At 42.5% G+C, this 26,752-nt stretch overlaps 1 protein-coding gene across 8 annotated transcripts in view; it reads right to left on the reverse strand.

Annotated features, from left to right (window-relative positions):
• SYT16 (synaptotagmin 16) overlaps window positions 1-26,752 on the reverse strand; it is a 245,696-nt gene that overhangs the window by 25,846 nt on the left and 193,098 nt on the right. For 5 of the 8 annotated variants that reach the window (XR_007190212.2, XM_048219942.2, XM_044377662.3 and 2 more), the window contains exons 3-6: window positions 16,136-16,348; window positions 10,432-10,688; window positions 4,546-4,986; window positions 1,202-1,391 (exon numbers count right to left, since the gene is read on the reverse strand). Coding sequence is in view for 7 of the 8 variants with exons in the window: in XM_048219942.2 (XP_048075899.1) it covers window positions 1,202-1,391; window positions 4,546-4,986; window positions 10,432-10,688; window positions 16,136-16,348 (1,101 nt within the window). In the remaining variant the exon portion in view is untranslated. The remainder of the gene's footprint in view (window positions 1-1,201; window positions 1,392-4,545; window positions 4,987-10,431; window positions 10,689-16,135; window positions 16,349-26,752) is intronic. The other 3 variants (XM_048219941.2, XM_044377664.3, XM_044377665.3) reach the window with 1 other exon arrangement.

Genomic DNA, 26,752 nt, shown 5'->3' on the forward strand with positions numbered 1-26,752 from the left:
AGAGCCTGGATTTGGCTATAGAAGCTGACACTTTTCTACCAGTTTGGCTGGCTCCTCGCCTGATGCTGACATGTGCAGCCAGAGCCCATTGACACCTTTAGCCTACCACGTTGTTATCAACTTCACCCTTCTTTCAGTAAGACTCTGGTCCCTGGGGTGGACAGGCTTACTTGCCCTCCACGCTACCCTTTCTAGTTTACCTTCTGGACTTGAAAAGCTGGAAATTCAACAACATTTTTTAGACTCTCTTGCAGCTAGAATTCCAGATTCAAATTAGGTTCCTCTGGTTGTATGTACTTGCATGAGATCCAGAAGGCAGAAGTGAGGCAGAAACCACCTTCCTGTACCCTTTTGAGCTATTTTTGCAGACAATCATTAAAGCCAAGCTAATTTTTAGCAGCATTATTCCAAGCTCAGTCTCTAACTTCTTGGCTCCTGATAGGCAGGTGTGGCTGTTTCCAGCAGCAGCATTTTTATTCTGGCTTTCTGAACTGGGACTGCAGCTCCAGGGGTGTCTTGAGCCCCTCTTCCCAGTGGTGATCTCCAAAGTGGTAGGTCTGCTGGTAAGTCAGGCTTCTATTGCCCCAGACCCTCCTCTTTCACCTCCTCCGCTGTCAGCAGCATAACCACTAACATTTCTCATATGCTGTGTGTTAGGCATTAGGCTAAATGCTTTATATAAATCATTTTATTTACCCCCCACAAAAATCCATAAGGAAAGTATTAATATCCCTTTGTTCCAGATGATTCTACTGAGATTAATAGAGAGTTAAATTGTAGTGGATCAGAGCAAAGCTAATGGGTAAGTGGGTAGAGCTGGACTTTGACCCTGGATCTGCCTCGCTCCAAAGGCTGTGCTCCGCCTCTTGAAAGGTGTTTGCAGGCCTGGAACCTGTTAGCAGATTTTAATTGCCCATACACATTATGTTGCTGAAGAGACATCATTCTTTTCCCTTTAACCATATACCTGTAGAGGCCAGCCTATTTTGCATCAAGATATATCCAGATATCGAAGAAGACTGCAATCTACTTAGATAGAAAGGCATTTTAAATATTCAGAGGTATCACTTTGTCAAACACACATCTAAGTCATACCGAGATCATTTCTTTGTAAAAGTTAAAGCGTTAAGACCAAAAAGCAAACACAGTCTTCCACTTGCCCCTGGAAGGCCCAGAGCTGGGGGTACAGACATGCACTTACCAGGCGCTCTATTAACAGCGAGGTTTCGGAAATGGCTGCCTTTGATCATTTCCACAGATAATCGCCCCGTTGTGGCATTGTAGGACAGCCCCACCAGCAGCTCTGGCGCCCCTCCATGCGACAGCGACTGCGTGGATGAAGCGCTATCACTGTGAGAAACTGCAGATGGGCTGAGCGGAGACTCTCCACTCTGGAGGGGAGGAACAACAAAGAATCCATTGGTCTACGCTGCACTACTCTCTTACAGAAAGCCGATATTATGTTCGGTGAAATGGTGGCCCAATGTCAACTGCTGCCAAAGACGACTAAGGGCACGCTTGGTGTGAATGATAATGGGCCTGCAGCGTGCAGTCGTGGATGAGATGCCCTGCATTTTTGCTGACATATTTGCTTCGAGAGCTGTCTCCATTCAACATTTCCTCTCTAAAGACGAAATGGACAAAGATATTATTGCTGGTGTAAATCAAACCCTCTCAGACACACGAAGAACTAAGAATACATTTAATATAGAGCAGAATTCCCTCCTGTGTAATTTGCGCTTGAATGTTTCTATGGAACCCACCCACTCTAGGCATGAGTTTTGTTTCTGTTCTCTGCAGCTTCTGGATGAATGTAGCAATACAGGAGGCACTTTGTCTTCACTAGAGAAGAAATGACCGCTACCATCTACCACCACATAGAACATTTGGCCCCTAGTTCTGCTTCCTAGGGGCAGAAAAGTCCATGCATGGACTGTGGATCTCAGAGACTTTGCACGCACCAGGTGAGCCTAGGAGAGAGACGACGCTTTCTGTCCTGTTTATCCACACACTTGCTTCTCCAAAGTTCCCACCTTTCTACACCAGACACATTGGGAGGAGGAGAGCAAAGTAAGTCAGGATGTTAACTCTCACTCAAGAAGCATAGTGGGCACTGGCCCTCTGGGGGCAAGATAGCAAGCCTCCCAGAACCACCACCTCCTTCACCAGAAACAAGTGCATCAGACTTAGCTCAAACTTTCTTCTCAACATCTGAAATCATTTCCTAAAACTTCTTATCCAAAACCCCACAAAGGGACACCTGGATGGCTCAGTTGGTTGAGCGCCTGCCTTCGGCTCAGGTCATGATCCCAGGGTCCTGGGATTGAGCTCCGTATCGGGCTCCCCGCTCAGTGGGGAGCCTGCTTCTCCCTCTGCCTGCTGCTCCCCCTGCTTGTGCTCGCTCCCTCTCGCTCTCTCTGAAAAATAAATAAAATCTTTTTTAAAAACCCACAAAATAAACATACTAAAAGTAATTAAATATTCTTCACATCTGTAGAAAAAAAATCCTGTTTGCCACGCCATGGTAGAGCCCTGGGCTTTTAAGAACACAATATGTAAACTATAGGGAGAGCTGGTTTTGACAGGTATCAGATAGGCCCTGCTGTCTAGATGATGACAGTCCAGTAGTGACATATTTGCTCAGTCTGGGGTAAGGAACCCTCCTCCCCTGTGCTTCTACAGAAGCATCTACCAAGGCACCTCTCACAACAGAGCTTGCCTCTCCCATCACATTTGAATCCTTATAAATCACTCAGTCTAGTGCATAGCCCAATGCCTGGCATATAATCATGATCAACAGATAACTGATGAAGAATGTTTACCTTCAAAGTTCTTTCACACTGGCTCATCTTCCCCATTCAACTCTGTGCCCCCAGGACAGGGCCTGTCACAGAGAAACAGGGGTGTGATCATACCTATTCCTATACCTTAAAATGCAAGATGCCTTCTGACCGCCTCTGGCTTCGATTTTCCATGATTTCAGGTATACTTTACTCTGAGCTTAAGAAAAAAGAGGGATTTAGGCAGAAATGGGACATGATCTGGCCTATGTTTTTGTTTTGTTTTGTTTTTAGATTTTATTTATTTGTTTTAGAGAGAGGTAGAGAGCACAAGTGGGGGGAGGGGCAGAGGGGAGAGAGAATCCTATGCAGATTCCACACTGAGCTCACAGCCCGATGTGGGGCTCCATCCCAGGACCCTGAGATCATGACATGAGCCAAAATCAAGAGTCGTATGCTTAATGGACTAAGCCAACCAGGTGCCCCTAAAAGGTTCATTTGGGTTTCTAGGTTGGGAGTAGTCTGTAAGGGGCAAAGGCAAAAGCAGGAAGACTACTAAGAGTCCATTTCAGTAATCCAGCAGAGTTAGGTTCTGGTTATAGTTGGAAGATAGAGCAAATAGGATTTCAGGTTGACCTGAACAACTAAAAGGATAGAACTGCCTTTAGCCAAGTTGGGAAGGCTGCAGGTAGAATAGATTCAGAAAGACAAGTCTGGAGATATTAATTTTGAGATATCTAGTTAAGATTTAAATGGCTGGATCTCCCATAACTACACTCCAGGCTTTCTGGCTCCTTTCCTCCCCCTAGACAGGACAAGCTCCTTCCTACTTCTTGATGCCTGCATGTGCCATTCCCTCCCCCTGGAATCCTTGCTCATCTGCACACCACAGTCTTCATCCCTTGATTCGTGGAGTTCTGTGTTTTACTACCACTTCAAAGACACAGTCACTGACCTTCTAACCCAACAGCAGCCTCTACCTCTCTCTCCCCCCTTGCAAACCCGGGTTTGCTCTTGCTGCCCCTTCTCCACCAGGCTGTAAGCTCTGGAAGGCAGAGGATCACCCTTTTTGTGCTTTCCTACATCCCATCTGCCTGTACAGTATCTGACATGACAGGCACACAAAAAAATAAATGTTTTTGAATGGATGACTGATTGGCCCAAAAGCCCAGGATAGCTACCTGATCTTTTCATATGGAGGCCCTCGTACTAGATGACATTTAACCCCCAGCAACAGTGGGTTGTCCATCTCGGAGACATAAAAACTGTGCTGTCCTTCCTCAAAACCCCAGCAGGGGACGCAGGGGAGAAGGTACACGGAAGGAGCCCGGTCGCGTACACGGAAAGTCTTAGGAGTGGCTGGAGATCAGGGCTGCTGTTGTAGCCCGCTCAGACACACACGCTAAAGAGCTGCCCTTGAAAATCCCATCTCTGAGGTTCATCAGAGTGCACAGGAAGGGTGGGGAGAGGGAGATGGTCAGATCACAGGTCAGTTAATCAGCAGGCTAAGCCCTCCCCCCACACTTGATGTCATTTCCAGAAAAGGACAGGGAATACATTCATCGGCTTATAGGGAAGATGGGCATGAAGAAAAAAACCATTGTACCATGAAGTGCAAATCATGGCTTGTAAGGATGAGGAGAGCCAAATGGAAAATTAAATTAAGGTGTTTGAATTCACAGGCTGAATGTACTAAATCAAGGGCTGACGATTCCAGATCCTTGAACATACCCGCATCATTAGCAGCACCATTTAACATACTCACACTGATATTACTTCTTGGCTCCAGAACCAGAGTCACTTTCATTTCCCCTTCTGGGTGCAGGTGGCTGAGATGGAACAGCTTCTCTCCCATCATTCTCTCACGGGTCATCTTGCGGGCAGCATACAGACGGAAGCGGATAGCGCAGGCCGCCACATCCCTGGGCTCCAGCTTGGTGAAGGTGACCTTCTCCTTGAAGACAGGCTGGGGGCTTCTCTGTATGCTTGTCCTGCCCCTCTGTTTCTTACTGGGCAGCAGCACTACGTGAACTTGCCAGGAGTTGACACCACTTCGGTCCTTATCTGGGAGGCCCTGTGCTCTCACAATGGTCACTGTGAGCTTCTGGCTGGAAGCTCTATATTCAAAGATGACATCCAGGTCACCACATTTCGAGATGGGCTCCGAGACCTCAGTTGGCACCTGAAAATTGGCCCCATCCAGTTCCTGTTGCGGACAGAGGAAGAGATTAGGAATGGAAACAATAATGCCCAACTACCCTTTGGTGAGATGGTGCCCCTCTGCGCTCCTTCGGATCCCTGTGCTTTTTGACGACTAGCACATATCCTTATATGTTAGAAGGGTCTGTTTACTGGTCTGCGTCTCCCTTGGACTGTGAATTCTTTAGGGGTACAGTGTCTGGCATATGGTGAGGCTTCATGAATGTTTTTGGAATGAATGAAGAAAGCTTTTATAATTTGCAGTGTTTTCATATACACTGACTCTCAAAAAGCACAACTGACCACTATCATTGAAACTGAGATACTAAGTCTAAAATTAGTCAACTCTGCAACTGCCAAGAAACACAACTTTCTGGAGTTCCTGGGAGAAATGGGTGAGTCTGGGCCTGCGCTCCAAGGGTCAGGGCTTCCTGCAGATGAGAATCCTGGGGCTCACAGACATATGATCCTTCAGTAGATTTCCAAGCTACGTGGAAGAAAAGGCTTAGGGTAGAGCTTCTCGAGCGTTCACGTGGACTGGAGTCACTCATAGTCTCTGATTCCAGAGGACTAGGGTGGGGCCTGAGACTCTGCATTTCTCTGTCAGAGCTGGCCTCAAACCACACTTTGAGTCCTAAAGGTTTAGGGGGGCACCTGCAGCAGCCGCTTAGCAAACAGCAACACTGATGCGGAGACAGAACCCCTGGGTGGAAATCATAACTCTACCATGCGTTAGCTTTTTGGTCTGGCCAAACAGGCCATCCTCTCTGTGCTCTAGCTGCAAAGGGAGCGTTGGGAGTGCTGTGGTGAGGTTTTATGAGATATGGAAAAATACCTGGCTCAGACTAGACTCCATCAATATCTATCCCCATCAATGGACCGATGCTACCTATTTTCAAACATGGGCCCTTCATTATAAAATAGCACCCTTAGACAACAATTCACCCATAGCCAGTCAGATCTAATGACCTCACTGCGAAAGCGGAGCTGACCTGCATTACTATAATGAAGTACTCGCCAACCAACTATAAAGAATGTCAACATAATTTGATTTTTTTCTATGAAGGCATGATACTTACTCATAACTAAACTTTGACCTGATTCTTATTATACATTGGAATCCATTCTCATTGATGTAATTGAACACTAGGCTTTGCTAATTTAAAGACTCCTTTAAAATATATAATAAAGCACCTCAAAAATGCACATTCATCAACAAGACATCCCCTGCAGAGCTGAGGTGAAAGTGCACGGTTCTCTGGAGTGAGACGTCCTCGGGGACCCCAGGTCTACCACTTCCTCCCCCTACGGCATTGGATGAGTTATCTAATCCTTTCCATTCTCGGTTTTCTTCAACAGTAAGACGGGGATGAAAACTACTTAGAGGGTTGTTGTGAAAATGAAAGGACTTGACACACGGGAGACATGGAATAAATGCCTTCTCTTTTAAAATTCACATTAGTCTACCGAGAAAATTTAGGCTTCTTGCAAAATAAGGGAAGCTCCTTATATTCTTTCCTCAGCATGCATTCATGTGAGAGTGTTTCTATTCAGAGGTACTTAGTTTCAAGTGATAAAAGTGGTTGCTATAGAGACTTCTGAGTACAACTGACTAGTGTAGATATAATATTAGAAGCAAGTCTCCAAGGAGTTAGGCTAACTCAGAAATCAAGTCACAGTCTTCTGTTAAAAGGCCCATCTATTTTAGCCTACTCTTGATCATCTCTATATTGCTTGCTGGATCAGAAGTAATGATAGCCAACATCCACTAAGCCCTCCCTTGTGCCAGGTACCATACTAACCCCTTTACAGACTGCAAAAGCCCACTGTTATGCACTTAGACCTTCTTGGCCTCACCTTTTGTTGTGTCTCCCCCTACAGGTGTAGCCTGTCGGGCTCTAAGTAGCTTCGGCCTGACACAGCCCAAGGAGATCTCACCTCCTGCCCATGCAATGCGACTCTCAACTCCCACCACAGGCCTCTCTGTTGATGTTAAGGAGTGGAAAGTTATAGAATCCTGGCTGGCATTCATGTATATAAAGTCCAGCGTGTGTGTGAGGTTCATGCCTCATGCAGTAAGCTTGTCTCCCCTTGGACAAGTATCCTAAGATCAGTTAATACAGCTTCTTACAGCATGGGCCCACAAGATCAAGCCATGAGTCACACTTTGTGGTGGCCAACTTGATTACACATTCTCATACGGCTCTCCCTTCCTCCCTGCCTCACTGCCCCCTTGTCCCTTACTCTTGTTCCCAGGGATTGTATATCCTGACAAAGTAGACTCTGCTTTTTGGGAAATCCAGCTAAGAAATATTATCTTTTAAAATATTCACATCAGGGGCGCCTGGGTGGCACAGCGGTTAAGCGTCTGCCTTCGGCTCAGGGCATGATCCCGGCGTTATGGGATCGAGCCCCACATCAGGCTCCTCTGCTATGAGCCTGCTTCTTCCTCTCCCACTCCCCCTGCTTGTGTTCCCTCTCTCGCTGGCTGTCTCTATCTCTGTCGAATAAATAAAATCTTTAAAAAAAAAAATTCACATCAACCTGATGAGGTAGGAATTTTAATATCTTCATTTTATGGGGGAGGAAACTTAAGATTGAGAAATTCACTCCCTGCCCCCAACATCATATGCCCTGCCAGGACAATGCAGGATTTACCAGTATTAATGCTCAAAATCCCAAACCTTATGTTGAACCATGATGTCTCCCTTCTTCTCCCCAAGCCTCTCACCATAGCTATTTATCTTTGTAGTAAGTGTGTGGGGTGAGGCGGGAGTAAGATGAAAGATGGAAATACATACTACTTTGAATTTCACATCCTTTTAAGTCCCTGCTCTTAATGATAGTTAACCGTTCCCAGTTTTGTCAGCAACTTCAATGCGAGGTAAAAATATCTGGGTCACTGAGTCTCTCTCCACTTATCCATCAGGCTATCTATTCAGACAAATGCTCACTCCACCTGCCGATCTGCGGGAAGTCCTTTGGAGGTGTCTGAGACGAGTCTCCTCAGAACCCTGCCTAAGACAGAGCTGTAGGCCGTAGCCAGGCTCTGGACAGGGCCGGTCCAAGCTGAAGCACAGGGAAGCTGGGCTTTGTGGCCCCTTCCTGGATTGATCTGAAACAAAGATTTGGGAAGGCTGGTATTTTTATAGCAATTAATTATTTCCACACACGTTGCCCATCACCAGGCTCTCCTCATGCGGGTACTGTTAACACCACTAATCCATCTGACCTTCCTGCAAGGTAAAAATCTCTGCGTTTTTATCCCCATTTGGCAGATTTTAATTAACTTCTCAAGGCCAACCAGTTAATCAGTAGAAAACAGAGATGAAAAGTGGGACACCTGCCTCCCTGTGTGCTCAAAATCACCAGCCACCCTCCCATTGTCTTCCCTGCGAAGCCTTGGGTCTGCAGGAGAAAGTCGATGGCCTTTTCCAGCAGAGAAGAGCAGCGTTCAAAAATCCATCAGCCTAACAGGTAGTCACACTGCATGGCTGGTTTCCTTCCGAGGCAAAATGAATGATTCTTTTAGTTCTAATATCCAGATTTTTCTTTAAGATGGGAATACTGTGCCATGCTGTCAAAACCCTCGGAGGTTTAAAGATTTTCTATCAGATTGAAAGCCTTTGTGTTTCAGTAAGATAGTGTTGATGTCATCTGTGTGGCCCCAAGTAAACAGACCTGCAATATGTTCCCGATGCCAGATACACAGGGGAAGACAGGGTTCTTAATACAGCTAACAGGCAAATAAATCAATTCTTAAAAGGCAAGCGAAGGCTGCAAAGCAGGCAGTTACAGGGACTGCCTCCGAGCTGCAGCCGACGTTCTACCGTAGGAGCACCAAATTACAGTTTTTGTCTCAAAATAGATAGGAGGTTGAATGGAGCACACAGAGATGTCTGGGTATTTTTGGAGTCTGGGAACATTTAGTGCTCTCAACACCAAGTCTTCTATGAAAGCTCCATGAGTCAGGCGGATGGGAGGCTACCTGAAGAAAGCAATCCCAAGCCTCAGGGAACAGTTATCAAGGGGACAGAGTATCAAGAGGCAGGTAAACAGTTTTGTTTTGTTTTTTTTTTGTGGTGAGAAAGCCGAAAAGAATATTTTTAAATGTTAAATGTTATTGTGTGGGATCTGATAGGACTTCTTAGCAGGAAACCAACTGGGAAGCAGAATTTACAAAAAAAGAAACTTACAAGGTTAATAGCTTTGGGTGTCTCTATATGCAGAGCTGCTCTCAAGGAGCCACAAACCACGTATCCGCGTTACTGTTTCTTGTCCTCAGCGGTAACACCAACACACAGGCACACACCCACCGCCATGTGCGCACCTCCTTATGCTCTCTCTACACATCCCAGTGCAGCAGCGGCAAGGTTTTGGAACACGATTTTCTGTGATTATTTTTTCTTCTCCTTGAGGAGCATTTGGTATGTACGACAGTCTAGGTCCTAATGGGAGATTCCGCTGGCTTATTTTCCCAGTCAGACTGATGCTAACAAAATCCACTCACTCTTCTCCTTCCTCTTGCCCCACAAATCATATTAATATTTTATATAATTATATTACATATTTCATCAAAATTAATTTCAAAGTAGGCATGAGACATTATTACTTAACATCTCCTAACGTCACAGAATCATAATAAAAGAGATCTAGCCAATAAAGAATAACCAAAAATGCCTGTTAGATAATGTAATGTTTGCAAATCTTTATCACGGTGCCTGGCACATAGTAATTGTTCAATAAATGGTAGTGTCTACAATAATCACCTCCAATCATACCTCTGGGTGGTTAGGCATATTCTAGGGTAAGTTTTAAACAAGAAATACATTTAGAAGGATCATCCTTTATCAAAGATTTATTCCAAAAAACAAGGTCAATGGCCAGAGGGTCATCACAAACTAAAGCCACCTCCTAGATCTTGAATTCAATTCAAATCCAACAAATATACGGCAAGATCCTCATAATATCTTGCATCATTTCATTTGGAGCGCCATTGTATTTTAGTTTAATTTTCAAATAATTCTTTTATTCAAGTAATCGTAACTCAAGATTCGGGGCAAATAAAAATAGACTCCGTTTAGTTGAAACCATGAAGGAAATAAACCAGTCTTCTCTGAAGAACTAAAAACTCTTTTATATAAACAAGAAGTGTAATTGTTGCTGGGTCCATTCCACCACCACTCTTTTTTCCCTCATTTTGATAGAAATTTATTTATGAATCTTTTATTGTGTACCCCCTTGTATTGGTACACACAGGGGCAGTGACTTGGTCATCTGAAAAAAATTTTTTATTTCAAATAAAGGCTCTTAAGGTCTTTGTTTTTCAAGGCAATGCTTCCTTTTTTGGAGAAATTTTTTTCTTGAGGCATGGAGAGCAAGAGGAAAGCAAGAACTCACCAGAAAACACACAACACTCAAGCAAGAAAAGAATGGAAAACAAATAACTTGCCTCTGGACTCCACATGGAGGAGCTGTCAGTAGCATAGGAATCTTCAAATCCCCGGTTATTAAAGGCTGTCTCCAATTCCAAGCTGCCTTCTGTAGACTGGCGACTGAGGCTACGAGGCACACTGGTCTCTTGGGGAGATGCACCATGGTGCTTGGTGTTCCCCACCTCACATGGGGACTGTGAATGGGCAGAAATGGGGTCATCTTCACCGTAGGACAGATTCTCAGAATAATTCAGCTGGCTGGCTCCATCCAAATCTAAATTCGTAATAAGGAAACTATTTCAAATGTACTATTACTTTACACCTTTTTACCTGCAGAAATTGGGCAGTAGCAACAACACAAATCAAGAACTCAAAAGCAAAACCCATCAAATAACACCTGCAGAAACACAGTTGCATCCACGTGATGGATAAACTTGATCTATATAACCAAAAAGACCATTATTATACCATCATTACATGGGCCATAAGAAGGTTTAATACCTTCTAACAATATGAATATGAAGGATGCATGCTAATGTTAAAAGGATAAAATGAACACATTAGCATTTTGTTGGAACTAATGGCCACAAGACTTTGGGAATAGATCTAGAAAGCAAGAGCCACAATCTACTATGGAGATCATATTGTATCCTGACTCTACCATTCTTCTTTCTCTCTTCCACTTTCATCATCTTACCCTTTCCTTGGAAGGCTTCGGTGGTTCTCTCAAGTAAAAATTCTCTACTTGTTCCATGGAAGGAACACTGGACTTGGATTCAGATGATTTGGGTCTAAATCCTAGCTCTGCATTAAGAATTTACACAATATTTGAACTGTCCAAACCTTTGTTTCCTTATCTATAAAATGATGATAAAAGCCATTAGAGAAGCATTGTGGACACATGAAATAATAGCCTCCTAGCAGTCACCAGGTTTTCCATAAATATTAGCCTTGCTCGCTTGTGTGGCCCAAACTGACCTCATCCAACCCAGGAAACCACATTTTCTACTGCCTCCTACCTTGCTGTCCCCTGTGGTCTCATGGGCTCATGAACACACTAGCTGTGTATTTCTGTTCACTATGGTCCACAAACCCCCTCTCCTACTCTTTCCTTCTTGTCCATCCAAAGCCCAACAACTTCTGAATCTTCCCTGACTTCTTGGACTGTTTTTCTCTGACCTTAGTGTTACTCTCCTTCTCTGCCAGCACTCCCTCACCTATGCATCTCCTTCCTCTCCTTTAAGGTCTAGGTTACCCTTAGACAGTGAAGAAAAACTGGCAGGGTCTTCCTAAGCAATAGATTTCACCCTGACTTTCCTCCCACAACCAGCAGGTAGGCAAGGATGTATTCTCTCTTTGGTCTCTAGTCTCCTCCAGAAGTCACCATCCCAAGATAAAAGAAAATTAGAGATAGAGACAGGATGAGTGAGTGGGATGGCAGAGCGTAGATCATGAACTCAGCTCTTATTCACACTGTATGGTCGCAACTGCTTCCACTGTTGGTCTTAAAGCCTCAGCGAGAACATAAGCTCCTTGGAGGTACTAAGCCACATACCTATGCTTTCTAGTCTATCTACCAGTGGGTTTCACACAACTCTCCAATAACTTTCAAGGGTAAGCAGGTTAACAAATGCTTGAAGCAGCCAGGTGTGTGGCAATACGGAGTAGTGGCGACAGTGGCTTACCAGGCAGTTTATGACCCACCTGCAGTAAACATGCAGACTTAAAATATATATTATCACCCTATTATCACCCTATGCAGACTACACAAAAACATATTTAGGCACACTTAGTACTCAGAGCACAACTTCAGACTCCTGATTTGGGATTTTGCAAAACCATGGCAATCCACTGAGAAGTTCCCCTAACTGCCTTGTTATTCTTAATAATTCAGTTTGGGCCCCTTGGAAACACTTTCATAGGACACAATAACATTTGTACATTCACACACTCGGTTATTTGGCAAACACACTTTAAAAAGTCCACAGAAAGTGATAGAACAAGGGATATTCCATATGCAAAACCCTACAACATAAAGCAGAATTTTCTTCTAAGGCTCTAATTAGCACATCCATTCCTCATATACATGAACACTAAAATGTCCTATTAAACAGTGGGTCATCCATCAACGTGTGCAGCACCCAGCAGGATTTCAGCACAAAATCTAACTTTGCCAAGAAATTACCCCCATAAAATTGTCTCATGACTTTAACTCCTACGGTGATAATACCTAGATCAGTAATAAGGGAATTTTCAAAAGCTACATTAAGCCTTGAAAAGCTATTCATAACTGAAAAACATAAGAACTATATTAATGTAACAAACCATTTTCCTTGACAGACAAGCAAGGGAAGAATGAGAAAAGCAAAGCTGGGGTACAAGTCATGAGGCAGAGGAAAAAGAAAGGGGATTCACCATTACATAAAGCAATCTTCCCATCCTGTAAGTTAAAGAGGATCGTGTCACCTTAAACACGTACAGAAATGTAATTGCCTGTTGTCAGAGAAATGTATCCTAGCTTCTTAGGAATTATAGGTCATAATTATGTCACACACACCATATTTATTTTAACAGAAAAATTTTTGCACTTTTTAGTCCATATCCCACTTTGACATGGTATAACCCTATTACCCAGTTACTTTATTTTACACTCCCAAACTCTTCCCTCCAACCACCACCCACATACAAATACTTCTGCCCACCATCTACAACGGTCAGTTTTATGTATCAACTTGGCCAAACTATAAGCCTCAATTAGTCAATCAAACACTAATTGAGGAGACACTGTGGAGGTATTTTGTAGATGTGACTAAAGCCTTTAAGCAGTTGACTTCAAGTAAAGGAGATTATCCAACATAATTAGTCCATGGAAAGCCTTAAAAGGAGAATTGAGATGTCCCTGACACAAAGAAATTTCACCTATGGATTTCAGAGCTCTATATTTCTGTTTCCTAGCCAGCTCCAACAAAAGCATAGGCCAATTCTTTGCAATAAATCTCTTGAGATTATATATATATGATCACTCTGATATCACCTTTAAAAAAAATTCAAGTAAACTTTACCCCAACATGGGGCTTGAACTCATGACCCCAGGATCAAGAGTTGCATGCTCTACCAACTGAGCCAGACAGGTACCCCAATGTCACCTTGATATATATGAAATCCTAATTGATACACCACCGCAAACAAAACTGAACACAGATTCCAGGGATGACTGAGCTGTTTTAAATGACACCAGGGTCTAGCTTTTAATGAAACATCTTAGAACTACATATTTCACAAGCAAAAAGAAGGCTTTGTTCAAAAACAATTAAATAAACAAACAAATAAAGGCCCCGATAAGTGGACTACCATTCTACAGTCCAGTTGGCAGAACTGAAGACCTGATATGCAGACTCTGACCTGGATCACTTCACACAAGCCCTCTCTGACATCACTGCGATGCAGTGACAGTTAGCGCACAACTACACTAAGTCAGGTAAGTGAGAAAGAAAGAACTTCCAGGGATATGGAGAGAGCATTTGCTTGGTGCTATTAACCTCCCCTCTCCATCTAGAATGAAGGATCCCACTTGATGAAAGCTACCAATAACTCATTCATGGTTCAGATTTTACTTGGATTTGGACCTTTGCTTTCATTGGTCCAACATTTTGCAAGCATTTTTAAAGTGGAAGAATTGTCTACAATTAAATTTTATCTTAAAAAATCATATTTAAGGTAGAGTGAAAAAAAGCTAAGTAGATGGGGGACAGGCAAAAAAAACACCCACAACTTCTCTCTGGGGTGCATGCTTAATCACTTCCTTATTCTTTACTGCTGAAAACAAATTCACAAATCTAAAGATGAACAAAAAGAAATGACACAGAACAAAAAATCATGCAATAAAATTTACATTAACATTTCCATGGCATTTGATAACCTAAAATTTAGCATGCAGTTATCCCCTCCTATGAAAATCCTACTGATTTTCTTCAAAATCTACAGGTAATTTATCCAGTGCAGTGTGCTTTTTCCTCTCTCCAACAGAGAAAGAAATGTGATCTTTCCTGTCACTCTGTGTCAAGTTTTTCAGAATCACCAGTTATGAATAAAGTTATTGCTAATTTCAGAAAGGAAGAGGATTAGAATGGTTCTCAGAACTCTTGGAACATGGGCCATTTGTATAAGTCAGATACTAGACATTTGGGCTTTGGGGAAATGGGGCCATTAACTTTAGAATGCAGTGAGCCGCTCCTAGGGAATCAACTGCTATTAACTCTCATCAGCTAACATTTGCCCTCACCAGAGAGGGAGGATCACTGCTTTGGAATTGTGACGGAACACCAGCAAAAGAGAAAACAGGACAGGGGTGAGTGAATGACAGAGGTCAGTAACTACCTATACAATATGGTGGTCACTTACTTAGGCTAACAGGAACAGCAATAAAATATGTTATGTGGGCCCATATCAACAAGTACGATTACATGACAGATAGCAAACGTAGTAACATTTCTGCTGACAAATAAATAAGGTTCTTTCTGTATATTCTCCTTTTTAAAATTTTTACTTTGTTCTTTTTCAGGCTGCCTCATAGACCTTGTCAAGCCAGACGTTTCTTCTCTGTTATCTTCTCTCAATCTCAGACTGTAAAATATGGAAGACCTACAACTATGCCCCCATTGGTTTGACTGACCACGTGTCCAAAGGAAAGAAGGAAAAGATTAGAGGGCTCAGGTCATTTAGACCAGATCACTAAAGTGGGGAGTGTGACATCTCTTCCAGCTTTCTACCTAATACGATCCACAGACCCTTCCCTTTTCAATACCCTGTGTCTACTCAGGGTTCCGGGCGTAGAAGAGTCCGAGAGATGCCGGATCTTCACTAGGGAAAGCACTAAGAAATATTTCACTGCTCTTTTTCCAGGTTATTTTGTGTGAGTGGTGTGGAGGGAGGGCTCTTAACAAGGCCTACCTACCATAACGAGCCGCAAGCTGTGCTTACTCTAGCTCAGAGTATTTCCCCTTGCACTGCAGAAGGTCCTCAGTCTGAAGATGCTGGAGAATGGCAGAAGACCTTGCTCTTGCTCAGCAAGCAATTCTCCTGTGGGGCAGGGGATGGAGGCGGGGGCGGGGGAGGGGACAGAAACTGCAGGGAATGAGGGCAGATGTGCAGGGTACGTGCTGTTTGAAAAGGGTTATTCAGTATTACTGTAATACATATTTTTACTTGAAAGATAAAATGTACCTGTGGCTTTAATAATATGAGCTATTAAAAGAAAGATTTCAAAAATTGTCAGAGGCTATGTAGACAGATAGAAAATAGACTCTGATTCCAAATGAGAGAAAAGGCACAGAATCTCAGTGTCAGCAAAGAGGTATGTAGAATGTTTATATTTATCAGAAGAGATTAAGATTTTATAAAGCTTAATAAATACCATGTTAATTCTAGCCATTAGTGTTCAAAATATACAAAATGATAACCTGTAAGGAAGGAAGGAAGGGTCTCACAAATCAGGGGTCAAGATTTTGGTACTTCTTATCCATTCCTTCTCCCATTTCCTTGCATGACACCCCCTCTGTGAGGTTTGAAAGAACCCCTTTACTCTGTTCCAGCCTGTAGGTCTTGCCTCATTTTCTCTTCCTCCCTGGACTCTCAGATACAAGTATAGTGATGGACTCAAAGGTGTTCTTACCATTGTCCATCCCTGCTCTAGATAAAGAAAGGGTTTCATGCAAAGAATACCTTCACAGGCAGACACTTCTGTGTTATCCTCCTCATGGGTAGAGAGCAGGTGGCTGAATTTTGATTTCTGCTCCAATACCACCTGCTTTCCTTTCTCAGATGCTTCTGTATGGAAACTCTGGGACCGGGACACAGAAATCTCAAATTGTTTGATCACCTCTTCGTCACTGTCAGAAGATGTGCATGGCTCTTCATCATCTCCAAAGCTGTTAACTGGGAGCAAACAAGAGCCATGAGTCTCATGTGGGGCTCACAAGAATACAGAGATCGATAATCCAGAGAAATGGAAGAACATGGAAGAATATGAATGATTAGTCTGGATAAAGCAGACCCAAACCAGACAGAAAGGTTTTAAAGCATTTTTTGAAACAAAAATTTGAGTCCAAAGGAATAAAACAGGAAAAGAAAGTTTATGTGGGCAAGTAGAAATATATGGCTGGAACCCAGGAGTCACCATCGGGACACCCCTGATTGACATAATAAGACCTTTTCCTGAGCAGGGCAGCCCTGCTGATTTGTTGTGCTGCTGACATGTGCTTATAACTGGGAACAGGACATTTGACAATGATGACAGAAAATATGCTCTTAGCCTCATCTCTGTTATTAAAACACAAAGAGCCAAGCCCCACTCCAGAGAAGACATACTTGCAACTGAGAACTTCCAAAAGTGTCCTAGTTTTGAAGAGACACCCACAGTAGTGTATGCAATTTACACAAAACAAAACTAGCTTATATTATAATGTTTTGAGGTCTTTCTCAGCACCAACAACCCCACCCAAACACCCTTGGAATTATTTGTAACGCTTTCCCCGTATCCGCTCCCTGGCCCTTTTGGTTTCTTCAACAAGCCAAGATGGTTCTTCCCTTTGAGTTATTTGCCTTTGTTGTTCCTTCTGCCTGGAACCCTCCTGCCCCCGGTGTTTTTCTGGCTGGCTCCTCTCACCACTGAGGTGTCAGCTCCACTGTCACTTCATCCTAAACCCTTCCTCATTGTCCCACCTTAAGCAATTTTCTTTGAAATGCTTCTATTCCTCTCTTCGCCCCCATGACTTCCATGAAAATACCTGTTTTGTTACCTGATGTCTCTCCATTATGTAAAACAATGCCTGTTGCATAGTAAGCGCTTAACAAATGCTTGTTAAATCTTGAAGAAATTGGTGAAGATCCTGTGTTTTCTCCCAAGCCTGAGCTCCCCTCACCCTTCCCACCAACATATACTCACCCAGGGTTCCCTGTGCCTGGAATATTGTCCCCCAAACCCTGTGTAGACTAGTCAAGAATCTAGCTCATCATCTGGACTCAGTATAGACATCACTTCTAGAAAGCCTTTCACTGACCCCTTAAATCAGGTTCAGGGCTTCTTCCATGAGCTGTAAAATAGCTCTCAGCCCTGCCCTATCGGTATTCCCTCCAGCTTTGTGACAGATTCACCTATTTAATTCCCAACCATTCCACCTAACCTGTACACATCAGGAGAGTAAGAGGCACAGTGGACCACCCACTTTCGCATCCCTCCAGGCTCTATCTCCATGCCAGGCACATGGCAGGCTACTCTGTAAATATTTGTTGAAAGTGAATTGGACATGATAAATAATGGAGATTTTTTTTCAGAGATAGAGAAAGAAAGAGAGAGAGAGAGAATCAGGAGGGGGTTGGGAGAGAGGGAGGGAGAGAGAGCGGAAGAGAGAATCTTAAGCAGGTTCCATGCCCAGCATGGGGCCGGACACAGGGCTCGATCTCATGACCCTGAGATCATGACCTGAGCCAAAGTCAAGAGTCAGACACTTAACTGACTGAACCACCCTGGAGTCCCAGTGGGAAATTATTTTTTAAAACTTTGCTCCTCCCATCCAAAAGTCATACAGTAATTCTTGGGAAGAGTATGGTTATTAATTCACAGATGGGTCCTGAAGATCACTTTTGAATCAGAAGCTAAGAAGAAATTATAAAGACTTTTTTTTAAGAAAAACTACTTTAAATACCAGCCTGGTCAAAACATCTATTCTCTGTCTTATTTAAGAATGGATATTCCTGGGGCGCCTGGGTAGCGCAGTCATTAAGCGTCTGCCTTCGGCTTGGGGCGTGATCCCAGTGTTCTGGGATCGAGCCCCACATCGGGCTCCTCCGCTGGGAGCCTGCCTCTTCCTCTCCCACTCTCTGTGCTTGTATTTCCTCTCTCGCTGGCTGTCTCTCTCTATCAAATAAATAAATAAAATCTTAAAAAAAAAGAATTGCTATTCCTGAGTTTGTTTAGAAGATTAGTAATAATAATAAACACTTATTTGTTTGTTTTTTTATGTGCCAGGAACTGTCCTCAGTGCCTTACACATATCTCATTTAATCCACATGAAACACCCATTATTGTTCTCACTTTCCAAGGGAGAAAATCGAGAAAAAGAGAAGTCTACAACTGGCTGAAGATCACACTCCCAATAATAAGGGGTAGAACTGAGATTTGAATCAAGGTAGCTTGTCTCTAGAGGCCATGTTTCTAATTATTATCCTGAAGAACCCGAGAGAGGCAGTGGGAAGAACCCTTCTGCATGCTCACATCAGCTAGATCAACTAGCTCAGCCCCCGCAGTCAAATCTCTCGACCTGTCCAGAGCGTTTCTAATGTCCAGAGCATTCCCCAGGTCTTCTCTAGAGCTAAGTTTTCTGACTCCAAACTTCCTATCGAACAAACGTCAACACTGGATCTGTTTTGCTCTTTTATGGGGCAGCTGATCCAAGAATACAAGAGCACATCACTGTCAGCTCACTCAATTCTGTTGGCTGTGACCAGCACCAGTAAGACCTGAAAAGCGAAGTGTCAGAAGACACTAGATATCTGCTAATACTAAAACACCATCCCCACAGAAGACCATCACAAGAGTCCTCCCACGTCTCAACATGCTGTGCAAAGCACCTGGGGGATAGACCATCACATATGGGAGAGACCCAGAGACCAATGGAGCAAAATTAAACTCCCATCACCATTAGAGCAAAGGACCAGCTAAGCACCTGGGAAGGAGTTAGGGGGATATATGCATGGGAGGGGTGTTTGGATGAAGCGTTCGTTGCAGCTCCGAGATTCCATCCCATTTGTATTACTAGGTCAGATTTTAAAATGTTAAGTAGTCATAGTCATCAATCTCAAATTGAGTGAGTGGATATTTCCTCATCTATAAAATCAATAATTGGAATTCATTAATTTGTTTTAGAATTCATTGATTTACCATTATATGATCCCTAAGGTTTTTTATTTTTCCCAGTGAGTCACTGATCATCCACAGAGGAAAGATTTCCATTTCACTAAACGTATACTACATTCCAGATATCTTCTCGGGACTTTACATATATTATCCCATTTAATCATCACAGCAACGCCATGAAGTAAGGATCATTATTATTCTCATCGCAGAGATGGAAAACAGAGGCACAGAAAGTTAAGTAACTTGCCCTAAGCAACAAAGTTAGCAAAATAACTAAACAGGACTTGAACACAGAACCTATGTTTTTAGCCAATGTGCATATCATCAAACGTTATCACGTGAGGACACTAGAGCCATATCTAGCTTACTCTGCAGAGTGAGGTGAGGGTGCTCTGCCACTTCCAGAAATCTGCCAGGAGGTTGCCTCCCTTGTGAGAAGAGAAGAGCAGTCAGTCCACGTGGGAGTGAATATATACAGGCAGGCTGCAGTATAACTGGCCTCTTGCTTCTCATGGGATTAGAAATAAGACTGCACATGCTATTCTAAGCCTCACTCCCCAAGGATCTCAGGGAATTCTCCATTTAAAAATGAAACCCGCCACCCTTCCTGAAAACCTCTCAGCAGCAACTTAAGCCACTAGTGGCACTATTACAATAATAAAAGCAATTCCATATACAGCATGTATCATGTGCAGGCACTATTCTAGAACTTGACATATTTCAACTTATTTACTCCTGAAGAATAGGTGCTTTATCATTCCCATTCTGTGGATGGGAAAACGGAGACAAAGTGAGGTTAGTAATTTGCCATAGTCATAACAGTTAGTAGATAGTGGAACCAAGATTCAAACCCAGGCTATACTGCTCCAAAGTCAATGCAAAGGAACATAATGCTCCCTCCACCATCTGCTGCCTCAAGGGGGAGAAAAAAACTTTCTAAAATCCTGGTCAAAATCTACACAACTCTAAGAACACAAAATCACATAGGTTGAGCTGGAAAGAATTTTTATCACTAAGAACACAAAATCACATAGGTTGAGCTGGAAAGAATTTTTATAAGCATCTTTTTATTTTAAAGATTTTATTTATTTATTTGACAGAGGGAGAGAGAGCACAAGCAGTGGGAGCAGCAGGCAGAGGGGGAGGGAGAAGCAGCTTCCCTGATGAGCAAGGAGCCCAACACAGGGCTTGATCCCCTGGGATCATGACCGGAGCCAAAGGCAGATGCTTAACAGACTCAGCTACTCAGTTGCCCCTATAAGCATCTTTTTTTTTTAAAGATTCCTGCTACTTGCCCTGTAATGAGTCTATGTCAACAACTAAATAGCTGATCTGGATTTCATTCAACTTAAATTTCTGAAAATCACAAAGTCTCATCTCAGTTATGACACTTATTTCAGAGATAAGATAATACTTCCTGAAACACACTATAAATACCAAGTTTAGACCCTGTTCAAGCTAAGTACCTGGGAAATAGTACAGTGGGAATTTGTATTGAAGTCTTCACCCCTTCATCCAATTAGCTCGCTAAAATAATAGGGGAAAATTGCACAATTACCATGAATGTGGATGCATCTTAAAGTTGAGATTGTTCATTTCACTCAAACGCAGAATACAGAGGGATCATAGATAGCAGCCATGTATCCACCACCAGAGAGAAGGCAGACTCTTCTGCAACCTTTCTGATGCTTGGCCACCCAGCTTCACCCCTTTGTTCACACACTGTCGAGGTGCTACTGTGGGCTTCTTGCACTGGCAGGAAGATCACGTCTCGGAAAGGTAGAGCGAGCTGACTGAAGACTCATCAATACTGGATCCCTACTACAGTGGAGTCGGACAGTTCCACCCTCTAAATTTTAGTGATTTTTTTTTCTAGTTTAAGTAGGAAGGAGCAGAGCAATGCCATCTTTATCCTTCACATTTAAGTAAAGAAGGCGAGGCCCCGGAGCCACAGAAACTACCTGTCAGGTACAACATCGGTCAAGACTGAAGTGGTTAAGAGTCTGGAATCTGGAGCCACGCTGCCCAGCTTTGAATTTGGGATCTTCCATTTGCTAGTTTGATACCTAAGCAAGTTCCTTATTCTTCCTGAACTCTGGAGTCCTTATTTTGAGATTCCTTACTTCGTAATGTTGTTGAGACAACTAAATGAAATAAACTGGAGCACCTGTGTGGCTCAGTCGGTTAAGTGTCTGCCTTGGGCTTGGGTCATGATTCCAGGGGCCTGGGATTGAGCCTGCTTCTCCCTCTCCCTCTGCCACTCCCCAAGCTTGTGCGCTCTCTCTTTCAAATAAAGAAAATCTTTTTTAAAAATAAATGAAATAAACCACTTAGCACATGCCTGGTTTATGATATGCTCAAAAATGTTCATTATTATTATTATTATTATTATTATCCCCCATCATGGCAGTGCCCTGGTTGGAAACCCTTTTATGAAACCTTGCAATTACATACAAAGGAAAGAATGTGCCTGTTCTTGCAGGGTCTAACTTGAAAATTCATCATCAGGGTTGTTGTAGGGTAAAGGTGGAAGAAACGAGGGCTGGGAGAGGAGAAGATTGAGCTGATAATGTGAATTGTGTTACCTTCTTTACCTCACTATCCTTTTTCCCAAGCCTGGAGGTGGAGTGCTCTGTAAGAGCTGGCAATGCTGTCTGGATGTGGGCAGTGCCCAACACCTGCTCATTTTCTTGTTTCTTTTAAGGCAATAAAACCACCAACTGGTGATACAAGGGAGGATTTCTTAAGCCTGTCTGCTGCTATTTCACAGATGGAGTTCGAATTTATAAATGATCAGTGCAGCTCTGAGCTTATTAATTTGTTCCCACCCACGTAGGAGCAATTAGGTGGAAGAAAGCACTGCTCACATCTTATACATGGGAAGTGGAGACAGGCGGGGGTGGGTTGCGCTCAGTGGTGCCATACCTGGGTGCTACTTTTAGCTACTACTGCAAGAAATCCTTTACATACTAGATTTCTCAAATACCCACAGCAAATGTCTGCCCAGGATGGCTGGATAAGGATGGAAATAAGAAGAGCAAGTTGGTTAAAATGAAAAAGTAGAAGGGAGGTCAAATGAGACAACTGCCCATTTCAGATCCTAAGCAAGTGGCCACAGTCCTAGAAGCATGATCCAGCCATTATTGGATTCAGGCAGGAGAGAAAAAGATTTTTTTTTTATTATCCAACCTTAGGGTTTTTTTTCAGACTATGTTCTGTGGAAGTCTAGGGTTCCACAAAGGAGCTTCCAGGCCACTTATAGAGTGGACATATGGGCGGTTGCACTGAGCAGGTTGGGCCATACACCCTCTAGAGTCAGGGCTATTTTGCTCTACTATTATTTATATTTTTATAAGATTCTGTTGGGGGAAAAAAAGGCATCCTGACACTTTTTAAAAGTTTGAAAAACATTGATATAACCCAACTCCCTCATTCTACAGAACAGAAAGTGGGTCTGAGGTTACTTAAGGGCTCACCTACAGTTAAATAGCTAATTAATGGCAGAGGAAGGACTAGCACCAGGTTCTCCTGTGCACACCTGCTTTGTCACCCTGTACCTTGTGTGAAATATTTCGACAACTCCATTTCCTATATGCACAAAGAGGTGGCACTTGTAACAGATATGAGTGAGTCAAAAAGAAAATCTTTTATTAAAACCAGTTGCAGATCACTATACTAGGGAAAAGTTATAATATCAAAGATTCCAGTTCTGATAACAGCAGAATAAATGATTTGAACTCAACTAAGATTAACTATAAATTCATAAAAAAATTTTTTTAGTCAACTATTTGAAGGCATAGAGAGTAAGCAAGAGCAGGGACGATCTAGAAGGGATCCAACTTTTGAAAGATGGAAACTTCCCTGGGAGAGATACATGGTTACATTGCTTTTCTGCTAAAAGTACCACCAAGTCCATGAAGCACAGGACGTCTAGGACTCCGGCAAACACAGAAGCCTTATTGACTTAAGGTGTCAGGGCAGCTGGAAATATAGGGGGAAATTCTGGAAAGGAGGGAACCACAGAAAAAGAGCTCCAAATTCTGCATATGAACTTGGCAAACACTTGACTGAAACCTGAAACATGAATGGAGGGGGAAGAATCCAAGGAACCCCCAAAAGTAACAGCTAGAGGGTTAAAGTCTGAGCAGATATTTTGGCTGCAGCCTACTTCAGGAATCAGGAGTTTGAATCTGGCCAAGTTAGAGACCCCAGGTATTCCATTAAAACTCTAGACAGATCAACCTTAGAGTTAAGACTAAAAGTAAAACTAAAACAAACCCAACAGAACAAAGTATGAAGCCAATACTCCTTAAGATCAGAGGAATCAACTAACAATTTAATTGTGTGCCAAAACAAAAAGTAACTTACTTCTCTTCCCCACCAGGCCAAACTCATCCAAGATAAGAGAGGAAGCATCCTGAAAGCATCAGGGGTGGGTGATAGGCTCAAACTATGGGGATCACACAAAGGCTGCATTATAATAGGCAGTATTCTGAACAGACCTGTATCTGTACTCACTAGGCCCTCATTTCTCGTTATCTGACTTTCTCAGCTACAAATGTTTCCTGAACGCTTGACTTTGACAATCACTTTCAGGTGCATCACTGCAACAGGGCTCACCTGGACAAGAGCAAGTGCCAAACTGTTAACCTCCCTGACTCTTTTCAGCTCTGCTCTCTAATATGTAAGCCTCCAACAAGGGAATTTCTTGATAGGACCCAAGTGTTGTGTTGTTTTCCTGCTGTAGTGGCATTTACACACAAATTAATGGCCAAGACTGTAATTTACTCTGCTGAGAACTGTGGTGACCTGATAATTAAATTTCTGCACATGCAGAGAAAACACAAAACCAGAATGGTTGCTCTTGCTTTCTTTTCCCCAACCCCCAACACTTTTCTATCACTCCAATGAATCCTTACAAGCAAATGTGAATCAACATTTTAATTTACAAATGTTCTGATTAGGAAGACAAAAGAAAACCAAATTCCATTGCCATGGATACTAAAATGAAGAGCCTGGGATGGGTAACCAAGGCTGAGAGAGATAATAAACATAGCTTGAGATGTGCAGGTGTTGTGAGTTTTTTAAATTCTAGCTATTCAGTTCATTCATTCATCTTTCCATCCCATGCTGCAAATCATTCTCAAGGCAGTTTCCAAAGTTATTGTTTTATCTTGCAATAGAGCCCAGTCAAGCTACAGAGATAATTCCTATAAGGCAGTCTCAAATGCTCCTCGGTACCAGGTCTACAGTAAATATATCCAAATATATCATGATAACTGAAAAGAAATAGGCTGAAAATGCTCACTTGGCTAAGTAAGGGCTTTTTTAGAAGAAGAATGACAGCCATATTCCAAGAAAAGGCACACACTTCATACATCATACACTCAGTGGTGGTATGCATTCATTAGAATAGCAGCCCTCAATGATGCCACTGACATCAGGTAATGAATAACTTCTCTCCATTTGCAGAAAAGTTAATGAAAAATTTTCCAAATGTTTGACTTTTCCCATAAAGTTTCTGTCTCTTGGGTGCCTATTGTCCCATATGCTGACATGCACAGCAGGTTAAAAAAAAAAAATAGCAAAGAAATGAAGTAGCTAATCGTGCTTCTTTTCTTCGTTGTTTTGTCATGGATGCAATACTCATGGCTATGACTGTTTTATCCTTACAACATCCAGTCATATTTTCCACTGGCAAAATAGGTCCGCTTCATGATAAAAATAAATACATGAAAATTGCATGGGGTGCCACAAAAATCACATCAATTTTTGGCATTGAACCACCTGAACAAGCCAGGCACCCCTGAATTAGAAATGTTGCCCTGGGTATAATAATGTTGCTTGTTCCATCCACATCCCTTTTTTTTTTTTTTTTTTGCTTGGTGATGTCATTTATTTTGCTCGTTATTCTATTCCGACTAGATGCCAAGAGCTGAATATCATTTTTATTTATTTTTTATTTTTTATTTTTTATTATGTTAGTCACTATACAGTACATCATTCGCTTCTGATGTAGTGTTCCATGATTCATTGTTTGCGTCCATATTCTTAAATGCCGTGTAGAGCTTACCTTCTGTTATTTATCTTACTTACATTTTCTAAATGGATTTATGTACCTGTGGCTCCTCTAACATGTTCAAGGAATTTGTGGCCTTAATTCATTCTTCTCTACCCTATCCCCTTAGTGTCTAACACACTGTTAGGAATAAAGCGAATCCTTCAATAATGAATAAACAAATGAATTTAAAATTAGTACAATAGTGTATTAGCCAGGTTATTCAGAGAAACAGAACCAATAAGGGAGATATTTATTATAATGTATCAGCTCATATGATTATGGAGGCTGAGAAGTTCCAAGATCTATAATTGGCAAGCTAGAGACCCAGGAGACCCAGTGGTGTAGTTCCAGGCCAACTGAAGACCTGAGAACAAGGAGAACCAATGGTGTACATTCTAGTCCAAGACCAGGTGAAGACCAATGTTTTTGCTCAAGCAATCAGGCAAAGCTCTCTCTTACTCAGCTTTTCTGCTCTATTCAGGTATTCAATTGATTGGGTGAGGCCCACCCACATTAGGGAGGGGAGTTTGCTTTACTCAGTCTACCAATTCCAATGTTAATCTCCTCCAGAAACATCCTCCCAGATATACCCAGAATAATATTTGAGCCATTACTTTGGCACCTGTGGCACAATCAAATGACATATAAAATTAACTATCACAAATATCATACAAAGGCAAATGCAGAATGGGAAGAATACCAAAGAGAAGAAAGTCATACACGGGTTTTTATCCCAGCTCTTACACTTCCCAACTGCGTGATCTTGGGTGAACTTCAGTTTGTTCATCTTTAAAAATTATGCCAGCTTCTGGAAGTCTAAAGTCATATAAAACCCCTCCTGCTACAAACTCATAGAAATGCTGATAAAATTAGAAAGATACCTGGTATTATCCCAGAGGGGTAGCCAACTTGTTTGGCTGATATCTAGGACATTAATGGCCTTGGGTTCATGCAAGCCTGGATCTAAGACCCTAGCGTAAAGCTACCACTCTTTAATAGAGGCTGATCTTTCTATGAAAAGGGTCTAGTAAATTTCAGCTAACAGTTTGGACCTAGAGAAGTAGCAAGGAAGGTTACTACTCATTGGAGATGTGAATGAGAAAAAATTATTCCATGAGAAATAAAAACATCAAGCCTACCTCTCACAGAGATATAGTAACAGCATGGCACAAACATCTGAAGGTAAGAAATTAATAAGGGAAATGGGTAAGCACCTATGAAATCCAGGAGATGCAACAGAAGCAAGTGCAAAAATGCAATAGGAGTACTTCCATAACCCAGTGCACACAGGATTACACCCCCTCACTAAGCACAAACATACCCCTACTAAAGATAAGCTAACCCACAAACACACAGAATATAA

This window comes from Ursus arctos, unplaced genomic scaffold (genome assembly GCF_023065955.2).
Source record: "Ursus arctos isolate Adak ecotype North America unplaced genomic scaffold, UrsArc2.0 scaffold_25, whole genome shotgun sequence".
NCBI lineage: Eukaryota > Metazoa > Chordata > Mammalia > Carnivora > Ursidae > Ursus > Ursus arctos.